General features: G+C 44.1%; 1 protein-coding gene across 1 annotated transcript in view; it reads left to right on the top strand.

Annotated features, from left to right (window-relative positions):
* OCRL (OCRL inositol polyphosphate-5-phosphatase) overlaps positions 1–13,081 on the top strand; it is a 65,053-nt gene that overhangs the window by 17,165 nt on the left and 34,807 nt on the right. The window contains 5 exon segments of the mRNA XM_075836724.1: positions 4,657–4,770; positions 5,725–5,838; positions 10,950–11,044; positions 11,046–11,074; positions 12,702–12,863. Of these exon segments, the coding sequence (XP_075692839.1) occupies positions 4,657–4,770; positions 5,725–5,838; positions 10,950–11,044; positions 11,046–11,074; positions 12,702–12,863 (514 nt within the window).

Genomic DNA, 13,081 nt, shown 5'->3' on the forward strand with positions numbered 1-13,081 from the left:
TTGCAAATAAAACGGCTGTTTACCCGCCAAACCGCGCAGCCAGTAACTATTTATTTGAACGCCGCTCTAATTTGCGACAAAACCGTAACCCGGTGCACTTTTTGCGGCAGCGCGCAGGCTGTGGCTGCATCTTGGCCGCGCGAACACAGACTAAGTTGTTAGAATTCTCTTCGGCTGTTTCATATTTGGGACGCATCTCTATCTGGGAAAGCTGGGTGACTCTGTATGGCCACTGTTTCAACTTCCATAGCGGTTCTCAACCAGCTTTCCCAGACTCCTGAATACCCAACATGTCTAGTTATACAGTAAAACTTCTACGGTATCTAAGCAGGTTTTCCATTCAGTACTCTAGGAAAGTTGGGTGGCAATTAACCCTACTTTCCCAGAAATGTATTGTTTTCTTCTGTCAAGTTGTGGAAACTACTATAGGAATGGCCACCCAGCTTTCCTAAAGTCCCAAATGGCAAATCTGTTCTGCTACATCGCCTTACATAAGCAGAAGTATCGCTACATAAGAAGGCAAATTTGCTATTCAGGAGTCTAGGAAAGCTGGATGAAAATCTCTAATGAGCTGGAATGGGGGCCTTACGGGTAGACACCCAGCTTTCCCAGAAACTTTTACGCAGCGTATCCGCCCTGTGTGGAAGGAAAGGGGGAACTTGCAGACAGGCCCCTTAAATTGGCTGTCCCTAAGGCTACATTCACACGAGCGTGATAGATTTGGGCGACTAGGTGCGTGAAAACGCGCCAATATAGGACATGCAGCACGTTTCACGCAACAGACGCTCGCTGCGTGAATAGCCCCAGTGAAATCAATGGGGCCGTGTGCTGTGCGATGATTGACGTTGGTGTGAATGGGCCCTTACGTGTGAGAGTTCAGATTTGAGGCGTCGCTGGAGATCGGGAGCGTAGATTGCAGCGCGGCCTCATAAACAGGACTGGGTGACGTGCGTCCTCGTGCGGGGGAGGGCGGTGAGCGTTCATCAGCAGGTGCAGCGGGCTTTATGGTTCTCAGACTACACCTGTTAAATGATGTGAATGATCCGGCGGCCGCCTGTAGATAGAAAAAGATCCCGGAAATGCCCACCGCGCTTTATAGATCAGTGATTCCGCGCAGGGAGAAGCTTCTCGTTCCCCAAAATTCATTCGGGGGTTGCAATGTATAGACGCAGTCCGGAAATCTGGACATGAAGCTGGAATTTATCTGCTCCGTTGCTTAGCAACCGTCCAGTCATGTATTGGGTGACAACCACAAGTCTCCATTATTCTGTGTAATCTGCCGCTCCTCCCGCTCCTCACCGTGCCCTGCAGATAATGTATAGATGGAACATCTGTCTCCCCCATCCCCACCAGAGCCCCCTGCTAGTACTGACACGGACCCTCTGATACCTGCCATGGGAAAATTTGGCGAATTCTGAAAGCAATATGTCACCCAGAATCATGCAGCGCTATTGTGCTAGTCAAAACAACGGAAACTTGACTGATCCCGTTATAAGGCAAGGGGGCTCTTAGGCGTCGTTTGGATTCGTCGCCTGACAGATCAAGCACAGTGTCATGTCTCTTGTTATAAACCATGAGGCCAGTGTGAACAACGCCTAAAAGTTCTGCCACTTTCTAATATACTTTGTGTTTCAATTCCTCATTATTTTTAAAATTTCTGCTTGCTGTCAGTGGATGGAAACAATCTAACATTTTTAGAGGCTTAACACATGCCCTGATCATGTCTGATTACGTGACTAAATGGCAGCAATAATTGATCTGGAGAATAGGGAGGTGTTGAAGCAAAGGCATTTACTGTGCATGTTGTGTTTTGTGCCACAAATTGGTGGTAAAATGTGAAACTTTTCTCTCGTCATTCTCCTTCTTTTTTTTTTTTTTTAATTCTTTATTTTATTTTATATATATCATTCTCATAATTTGGAAAGTTGATGAGAAGCCTGGCCTTGGTCTTTAAGGAGACATAATATAGTTTTTTGCGTGTTCAAAAAATGCGTTATGTAAAAAAAGAAGCGTCCGGTCAATTCTTGGCACGTTAAACGCGCCGAAAACGCACCTAATTCCCATAGTCAATGGGAGTTCTAATTGCGCTCCCAAAAAATGCGCCGAAAACGAGTCAAAAACATCTGTACTTTAAAAAGATCTTTAACGCATTTACACTTCGTTTTTTTTTTCAGCGGTTTGACGCAGTTCTCATCTTTGGTAATAAATTGTTGCATTTTTGTATTTTCAGCAGCTAAACAGAATTTTTTTGGGATGAGGCAACGGTTTCCCACCACAGAGTAATAATAAAGCTGACTAATTATTTTCTATGGAAAATGTTTGACTAATATTCCGCAGAAGTCTCATTCATTCTGTGTTATACTTCAGAACTGCGATCACAATTCTGCTTGTTGTTATTGGAAACGGTCAGCCAGCTTGTGGAAAGAAGACCCCCTAACAGCTGAGCAGAGTTTCTATAATGTAGGAGGAGTGAGCGGGACAATTTAGTTCTGAAGCTGCAGAATAGTGAGCGCAGCTCTGGAGTATAATACAGGATGTAGCTCGGGATCAGTACAGGATAAGTAATGTAATGTATGTACACAGTGACTCCACCAGCAGAATAGTGAGTGCAGCTCTGGAGTATAATACAGGATGTAACTCAGGATCTGTACAGGATAAGTAATGTCATGTATGTACACAGTGATTCCACCAGCAGAATAGTGAGTGCAGCTCTGGAGTATATTACAGGAGGTAACTCAGGATCTATACAGGATAAGTAATGTAATGTATGTACACAGTGACTCCACCAGCAAAATAGTGACTGCAGCTCTGGAGTATAATACAGGATGTAACGCAGGATCAGTACAGGATAAGTAATGTAATGTATGTACACAGTGACTCCACCAGCAGAATAGTGAGTGCAGCTCTGGAGTATAATACAGGATATAACTCAGGATCAGTACAGGATAAGTAATGTATGTACACAGTGACTCCACCAGCAGAATAGTGAGTGCAGCTCTGGAGTATAATACAGGATGTAACTCAGGATCAGTACAGGATAAGTAATGTAATGTATGTACACAGTGACTCCACCAGCAGAATAGTGAGTGCAGCTCTGGAGTATAATACAGGATGTAACGCAGGATCAGTACAGGATAAGTAATGTAATGTATGTACACAGTGACTCCACCAGCAGAATAGTGAGTGCAGCTCTGGAGTATAATACAGGATGTAACTCGGGATCAGTACAGGATAAGTAATGTAATGTATGTACACAGTGACTCCACCAGCAGAATAGTGAGTGCAGCTCTGGAGTATAATACAGGATATAACTCGGGATCAGTACAGGATAAGTAATGTATGTACACAGTGACTCCACCAGCAGAATAGTGAGTGCAGCTCTGGAGTATAATACAGGATGTAACTCAGGATCAGTACAGGATAAGTAATGTAATGTATGTACACAGTGACTCCACCAGCAGAATAGTGAGTGCAGCTCTGGAGTATAATACAGGATGTAACTCATGATCAGTACAGGATAAGTAATGTAATGTATATACTCAGTGACTCCACCAGCAGAATAGTGATTGCAGCTCTGGAGTATAATACAGGATATGTATAGAGATTGTGTTGTTACATTATAACATGCATCTCGTGATATAATGGTCACAGCTCGTACATTTACTATCACACTCCTTTCCCTGTGCACTGATGGGCCAGACTTTGCTGGGTGTGGAGCCTATTTTTGGATCTGTTGGGATCAGGTTGATAGAAGTAAATATCACTTGTGTTTGGCTGGAAACCGGTTTGTTGGGTCTCCTTGTGAAGCCCAATTCATGGATTTTTATGGGACATCCTGGTTCACTTTGAGGGCAGAGGTGGAAATGGAAAAGTCCCTGCAGGAAGTCTGATTGGTGCAATCCAAAAATACAAAGTCTTCAATTTAGCTCATTTCACAACCAATCACGTGCTCTTGTCTTAAGTATGAGTTTAATTAAGGGGTTAGATGTGGTTTTTTTTTGTCTTGATTAATCCCTCTCCCCCCCCCCCCCCCAACTAGTTGATTTGAGGGTCATTTGCAGACAAAGCAGTGGGAGAGGGATCTTGGTGCAGCCAATTGCTTTTCAGTTATGGACAGGTTTGTGAGAAGGAGGGAGAAATGGCTGATCTCCTGGGACACATATAGAAAAATGTGCTACTCCAGTCACATCCAGAGCTGCATTCAAAATCCTTGTTGTCTCCTGTTATCTACCTATGATGATGTCTTACAATAAACACATCTCCTAGAAATGTGCAGTGCATGATGTTCGTTCAGTTGAGATTTTTGAGAAGATTCAATTAGTTACCAACATCATTTTGAATGCAGCTCTGGATGTGACAGGAGTAGAAGCCTGTATACAAGTATATGATTAATAAACTAGCTTTAGATTGTATGTACATTGCATCTAGATGTAATATGTAAGTATCGTTCTCTTGGTACTTTATTAAGGGGAATCATTTCAGTATAAAATTTTAGTTGGAGAAGTGAAGCCGGGCTGCATGGGTGACGCTTCTCTATCCTGTTAGTAGATCTCTCCTGTGGGGGACAGATCTCTTTGTCTGGTTACACCCCCGAGTATCACTATAGACACTGACGACCTCCATGTACTTATTGTGCTTGTCGGTGCTTTCTTCCAGGTGGCTGTAAGGTGAGAATCCAGGCCGATCCCTGGTCCACGGAGCGACTTTTTGAGATCCCAGATGAGGAACGGTGTATAGAGCTGCTGAGCGAAATGCGTCTAATACAAGAAGGTGAAGGGCTGTGGGTGGGGGGGACGTAAACAAAAAGGTGAAGGGCTCTAGTGGGGATTTATACAAGAGGGTGAAGTGCTGTGCACCCGGGACGTACACGCTGGATCGAGCCGTTATAGATCACATCTACGTTCATAACTTAGATGGGATCGATAACGGGTGGATCTTGTATATCCAAGACATGCTGACACTAAACCCGTCAGTCCCACCTATCTGACGGATTCAAGTCTCAGCGTTAGATACAGCTGCTCTGTATACAGGATACAAAGCAGCTGTATCTCAAAAAGTAAAAATATTTTTTTAATAAAAAGTTGCACCAATCAAACTGATAGACATTTTTATTTAAAAAAAAAAAAAGGTGTACATGGCCTTAAAGAGTCTCTGTCACCACATTATAAGTGCCCTATCTCGTAGATAATCTGATCGGCGCTGTAATGTAGATAACAGTGGTTTTTATTTAGAAAAACGATCAATTTGATAATTTCATCCATTAGTTAAAGGGTTTGTCCAGGGATAGAAAAACACGGCTGCTTTGTTCCAGAAACAGCGCCACACCTGTCCATGGGTTGTGTCAAGTATTGCAGCTCCATTGAAGTGAATGGGTCTGAACTGCAATACCACACACAACCTATGGAAAGGTGTGGCACTGTTTTTGAAAGAAAGCCGCTATATTTCCTAATCCTGGGCGACCCCATTTAATTCTTACAAATTCTTTTAACAAGCCCACCAGGCATTATCTGAGTTTGAGTTTTCTTATATCAGTATTTTCACTTGGATGGGATTGATCTGCAGTACCAGACACAGCCACACAGACATGGGTGGCGCTGTGTCGGTTACAGCAATGAGGAGGCTGTAACTCTCCAGAAAGCTTCGGGGCTCCTTTAGTTCTGCTTATTGGATTGATCATCCCTGTTATATCCCAGAATCCCCCCTTAACCTGCTTATCTCTTTCAGGTGCAGTTCTCAGTAAGCCAATACGACCAGATCGAAAACAGTCCTCGAATTGGTACCAACCGGCAGAGAAGATAAATCACACCCCCGGGGCATTGCCACAGCCCGCAGTTTCCGGTAATAACTCTGCGACGTTCAGTGACTTGAGGCCATGAAGACTTTAGAAATGTAAAAAAATTCCACTGATCTTTATTAACCCTTTTGCTGCCAAAACAATTTTCACACTTTTTATGAAATCAAACCCAAATGATATAATAAAAATATTTCCCTCCTACCCAGGTATTTTTGTGAAAGTAGACACCCGGCACATTGTGAAAAGACCACCCAGCACTTTATAGTCACGGGCGCCTTCATGCAATTTTGCATCACATTGTAACCGTGTGTAATAAAAGCATAAAATGTCACGACACTTCGGGCTCATTCAGACCAGCGTAAAACTCGTCCGTGTTCTGTGCGTGGAAATCTCGCACAGCGCACGGACCTATTGATTTCAATGGGACCATTCACACATGCAGGAGTTTTCATGCAGCGAGAGTCCGTTGCGTGAAACTCGCTGCATGTTATATTGGTGCGTTTTTCACGCACTTACGCGCCCATTGAAGTCAATGGGTGCGTGAAAATCACGGACCGCACACGGATGCACATCCATGTGATTTGCGCATCAATTCCATTGTTAAAAAAAAAAAGGGGTGTGTTTTGCGAGTGCGTGAAAAACGCATGTCACTGATGCGTAACGCAACACACACGGACCAGGTTCACACGCGTTTTTCACCCACGTGAATCTGATCCGCTGGTGTGAATGTAGCCTAACGTCTGTATTCACATAAACGCAAAAACGGTCAACGATCCAGATGACGGTAAACATCCGAGTCCCAGAGTCGATTAGGGGGTGATGAGATGTGTGTAACTTCTCATCCCTGTAGTATCAAGTCCCTAAATATGACAATCCGAGAGCACATATCCTCCCTCATTATTAAGAGGGGGATAACATGAAGAAAAGCTCCTGTATCCCACCCCCGGGGGTCACTGGTGGCTGTACAGGAGGAGAGATGACAGTAACCGGCTGCGATCTTAGCTTCTGCTCTCACTTGCAGCTCCCACCTCTCCCCTACACAGACACAGCAACAGGAAGTAAAACTTTTCATGGTTTTCCCCCAACTTTAAATCATTGCTCTGTTCCTAAATAATTTTTCTAGAGCTGTGATCCTGGAATCATCTGAAAGCTAAGATTTATAGTGATGCCAAGCTCCATGCCCTATACTTTTATATTCTAGTTGCAGCAATCATTTAGTCATGACACATATTACACACGTCCTTGGTATTGAAAGGGTTAAAGAGGCTCTGTCACCAGATTATCAAATCCCTATCTCCTATTGAATGTGATCGGTGCTGCAATGTAGATAACAGTAACGTTTAGTTTTTTTTGAAAAACGATCATTTTTGGCGAAGTTATGAGCAATTTAATATTTATGCAAATGAGCTTTTCAATGGACAACTGGGCGTGTTTTCTCGTATTTCCAACTGGGCGTGTATTGTGTTTTAAGCAACTGGGCATTGTGAATAGAAGCGTATGACGCTGACGAATCAGCATCATACACTTCTCATCGTTCCCACCCAGCTTCTTTCACAGCAGACACAGCGTGACGTCACCCACAGGTCCTTCAACCTTGTCGTCGGACAAAGAAGATACATCGGCTGCAGGCGTCCAAAAGGTTAATATGCTCGTCTCTAGGGAGTTTGCTATGCTTACCTGCACATACCCTGCACTGTACCCTCTGACGCCTGGAGCTGATGTGTCTTCTCTCTACCGACGCCAAGGTTGAAGGACCTGTGGGTGACGTCACCATTCCCGGCCAGCTTCTTTCACTGCAGACACACAGAGTGACGTCACCCACAGGTCCTTCAACCTTGGCGTCGGGAGTTGTAGTATTACAACTGATGGAGTAGCGAAGGTTGCTTTCCCCTGATCTAGGATATATTATAAATGCTTTATAGAGTATATGTCCGACTAATAGGGAGTCTATGGTTTTGAATGACATCTTGAAGCATACGGGGGGGGGGGGGGGGGGTGTTGAAATGAAGTGAGCTACACTACATATGGTAATGAGCATGAGGCGGCACTCTACCCCGATTCTATTAAAAAAAGATCATTTGAGTCGATTGAGGACTAAACACAGCGCCGCTCCTGTCCATGTCAGGTGATCATTTCAGTGTGACTAAGCTGCAATACCAGACACCACCCATGCACAGGAGAGGCGCTGTTTCTGAATGAAAGCAGTCATGTTTTTGGAAACCTCAAAACCCCCTTAACATATACTGCCACCGTCCCGTCAGCCCCGTTCTGAAATTAAGGATTGACGTCCTGATTTAAAGCGCTCTCTACTACTCTGAGTGGCTTCAATAAGAGAATACAGGTACAACAAATATGGCTGCCATCTCCGCTCCCACGGGGCTCTCCACAACTCTGAATGGCCACTCGACATTTAAAAATTGCCATTTATAGCATCACTATATAACTAAGTAGATTTGCTCTTCAGGACCCTAGAAAAGCTGGGTGACCGCTGTAATGTGGGTCATGTTGGGTATTTTTCATTTTCCCCTTATATGACTTGGCCTCACAGACTCGGACAATCCACGGGGCTGAGATCTGATGATGGATTTGCAAAATATGAAACCACATCTGAGGTAAATGGATTTCCCGTATAAAGTAACCGTAAATGCGCCTTTTATCTATAGCCAGCACACGGAGGACTGTCAGGCGCAACTGTAGGATCAGGTCATTAGAAGCGCTGGACAGTCCTCCGTGTGCTGGCCGCATGTAACGTGGCGCGGTCACCATGAATACGGGTACAGGGGGGGGTCACCTTGACTGACGATTTACGGTGCGGGGGTCCCAGCTCCCCCAGGGCTGCCGCTCTTTAGCTGCGTTTCTCCAGCGCTGCCTGTCTCCCAGCGTGAAGGACGGTCGCTCTGTTCTATTTTACACATCTCCTGTCTTGCAGCGAGAGCCATTAAATCCACGTTCGCAGACGCGCAGCGAGCAGATAAAGGCGCATTTACTGTTACTTTATACGGAAAATCCATTTACCTCAGATGTGGTTTCATATTTTGCAAATCCATCATCAGATCTCAGCCCCGTGGATTGTCTGAGTCTGTGAGGCCAAGTCATATAAGGGGAAAATGAAAAATACCCAACATGACCCACATTACAGCGCTCACCCAGCTTTTCTAGGGTCCTGAAGAGCAAATCTACTTAGTTATATAGTGATGCTATACATGGCAATTTTTAAATGTCGAGTGGCCATTCAGAGTTGTGGAGAGCCCCGTGGGAGCGGAGATGGCAGCCATATTTGTTGTACCTGTATTCTCTTATTGAAGCCACTCAGAGTAGTAGAGAGCGCTTTAAATCAGGACGTCAATGCCCCCTGTAAGTGAAATCCTTAATTTCAGAACGGGACTGACGGGACGGTGGCAGTATATGTTAAGGGGGTTTTGAGGTTTCCAAAAACATGACTGCTTTCATTCAGAAACAGCGCCTCTCCTGTGCATGGGTGGTGTCCGGTATTGCAGCTTAGTCACACTGAGATGATCACCTGACATGGACAGGAGCGGCACTGTGTTTAGTCCTCAATCGACTCGCATGATCTTTTTTTAATAGAATCGGGCTAGAGTGCTGCCTCATGCTCATTACCATATGTAGTGTAGCTCACTTCATTTCAACCATACCCCCGTATGCTTCAAGATGTCATTCAAAACCATAGACTCCCTATTAGTCGGACATATACTCTATAAAGCATTTATAATATATCCTAGATCAGGGGAAAGCAACCTTCGCTACTCCATCAGTTGTAATACTACAACTCCCGACGCCAAGGTTGAAGGACCTGTGGGTGACGTCACTCTGTGTGTCTGCAGTGAAAGAAGCTGGCTGGGAATGATGACGTCACCCACAGGTCCTTCAACCTTGGCGTCGGAAGAAAGAAGACACATCAGCACCAGGCGTCAGAGAGTACAATGCAGGGTATGTGCAGGTAAGCATAGCAAACTCCCTAGAGACGAGCATATTAACCTTTTGGACGCCTGGAGCCGATGTATCTTCTTTGTCCGACGACAAGGTTGAAGGACCTGTGGGTGACGTCACGCTGTGTCTGCTGTGAAAGAAGCTGGGTGGGAACGATGAGATGTGTATGATGCTGATTCGTCAGCGTCATACGCTTCTATTCACAACGCCCAGTTGGTAAAAAACACAATACACGCCCAGTTGGAAATACGAGAAAACACGCCCAGTTGTGCATTGAAAAGCTCATTTGCATAAATATAAAATTGCTCATAACTTGGCCAAAAATGATTGTTTTAAAAAAAAAAAAAACAACTTTGCTGTTATCTACATTGCAGCGCCGATCACATGCAATAGGAGATAGGGATTTGATAATCTGGTGACAGAGCCTCTTTAAAGAGCATTTTAACGCAAATGGTACATTAAACTTTTTAGAGGTAAAGCTGTGTTAACGGGAAAATAAGGTAAGGTGACTTGTAATATTACTATTTTGCACCATTTTCTAGTTTTCTGCCTGCAGTGTAAAGAAGGGTGGGTTTTCATTGTAGTTGTCATGGCTACATCCAGCGATATTGATCTATTTTATGTCATTAATCACCGTGCTTACTAAATCTCACCCCTGTAATGTGTAAACTAGAGGAGATGGTGTATTTACATGTAAGCATATGGACATGACCCTGGATTTGGTAGTCATGGCACCCAGAACCAGTTCTCTATATACAGCCTGCAGTGTAGAGAACGAGGCATATTAGATTTATATGCATTGTGTGTGATTATAGGCCCCAGGGGTCAGACTCCCACTGATCAGCAGAGCAAAAGGGCTGCTGCGCTTCAGTCCCTTCACTGCAGTGCTCCGCACAGCGCCACTCTCATACTTGTGGCTGTGTCTGGCACTGCAGCTAAGAACTATTCATTTAAACAGAACTTGCAGTACCAGAAACGGCCACACGCACAGGGACAGCTGTGAAGGACACTGCAACGAGCCACATGCCTCTTCATTCTGCTGTTCCGTGGGGTCCCAGGAATTGAGCCCCCACCAATCCCACATTGGAAGCCTCTCGTTAGGATAAATCATCAATGTAAAATCCTGGAAAAACCCTTTAAGGGACCCATATTTTTTCGGGGGGAATTTGTCCCACTTTTCACATGGCTTCCTTCTCTTACCTCTCAGGGAATATGGGGTTTGACGATAATTTCAACGCCTCGAATCAGGTGAAAAGGAGAAATCTGCAAAACCAACAGCAGGGAACCCGGAGAGAACCCCCGCCCCCCTCCCCCACCTCCTCCAGATAGACCGTAAGTGGTGACAATTCTACCATTTCTTGCTGATGCAAATTTATTATGACCGGAATCCTTCAAGGGACCCTCCTAACAAGTAGGCATTGTCCAAAGTGGGGACCCCTTTAAGGTCTACGACCGTCTTATGACACACCATTTTATAAGAAACATCTAGATATAATCTACATAGAACGCTGAGTAACGTTGCGGATATTTTTATTTTCTCGTGTTGCACTGATCCTGACATCTTATTATACTCCAGTCACCACCAGAGCTGCACCCAGAACTCTGCAGGTTTCTTGTTATCTCTCAGGTTGCAGCACCACTTCTCTCCTCAGTGCTCCCTTAAGCCTGTATGTACCTCAGCTCAGCGCTGATGTATTTCAAGTGGTGACTTACATAATATATATTTTTTTTATGCAGCTCTGGATGCGACTTGAGTAATTCATGAAGTCACTAAGGACAGGATCAGTAAAGTATTTACAATGTTACTCATCGGTGTGTAAAATACAAGAGGGGCTGGAAATACATGGATATAAAGAGTTTCTGGGCGATGAGTATTCCTGGAATCGTGGACGGAAACATGGAAATTACTGTAATAAATGTGTAGAATTGACGGATCACAAGCCGAGACCTCAGCCGCTCAGGAAATGCTGGAACGGGAACATCTTCTGCACTGATCGGTTATCGCTCAGGAATATTCATGTTAAGAAATGCTGTCAAATTCCTTTAATCTGGTATTAGTTGGACCCAATAGGTGCCGGATTATTGGAAATAAGTGACAAATTATCAGAATTCCTGGACTGTCAAAAAGCAGATTAATCATTTTACTTCCTACATTGTTTTAGTGATAGGACTATAAAAAGTATTTCATTCTGTATTTTGTATTGTGATTGTCCGCTTACACCTATTTAAACGCCACGAAAAATAGATCTCTCCTCCGGCAGGGGCTAGAAGAAGTCATCATTAGGATTCCCGGGTCTAGTAAGACCCAGTGACTTCCTGTTAGAGCGCCTCCCAGTGGCAGAGCAAATGCCTCTATATGCACTACCTATACACCAGGATGTCTCTGATATACGCTGATACATTGTAACAAGCCTGTGTGAGCAGGACTGGGGCTTTAGACTCTAAATGTTAACATTGAGCATTTCCATTCATTGACAGTAAGCAGAGATTATGAAAAGGGCTAAGAATCTAAACATAAAGTATATTATAAAGTGGTAGAATTTTTCATTATACAATAATAACACTTCATTTATATAAAACTGGACGACCCCCTTTAAGGAGAGTCCGTCATGTCTGCCCGCACCTTCCACCCTTATATACTGGTACCAGTATAACCTGCGGATTGTTTGTCACCTTTTATTTGAATGAACGGCGCGGCCGGTACGTAAGGAGTCGCCCATTTGAATAAAACAAATGAAGCTTTGTATTTTCATATTAATTGTTCCGGTCTCCAGTTCGAAAATGGCGATTTGCGAGGTTTACGCCACACATCGCCTGATATATTACATCGGAAGGTTTCTTTATTTGTAATTTTGAGACCGAAATAGAATTTCCAATGTCTTGTGAAAAGTAACAGCACCCTCTGAGACATCTGCAAGGTTGGGCCACCAGGGGTTACCATGTTATCCTGTTTCTACAGGCCGCCACGTGACAGAGACCCCGATGGGTGGGGTAGGCCTAAAATTAGCAACAGTATGAAGAAGCTCATGGTCCCTGCCAGCCAGTCCGGGCAGAGAGAAGGGTTAATCAAACACATACTGGCCAAGAGAGAGACTGACTATGTCAATATAGAAAACTACAGGTACGTGCCGGGTCTCTGATACATACAAGATTTAACTTAAAATTAAAATTTTTATTTTATACTGATTCTGAGTTATATCCTGTATTATACTCCAGAGCTGCACTCACTATTCTGCTGGTGGAGTCACTGTGTACATACATTACATTACTTATCCTGTACTGATCCTGAGTTACATCCTGTATTATACTCCAGAGCTTGCACTCACTATTCTGCTGATT

Source organism: Rhinoderma darwinii, chromosome 8 (assembly GCF_050947455.1).
Source record: "Rhinoderma darwinii isolate aRhiDar2 chromosome 8, aRhiDar2.hap1, whole genome shotgun sequence".
NCBI classification, from domain to species: Eukaryota; Metazoa; Chordata; class Amphibia; order Anura; family Rhinodermatidae; genus Rhinoderma; species Rhinoderma darwinii.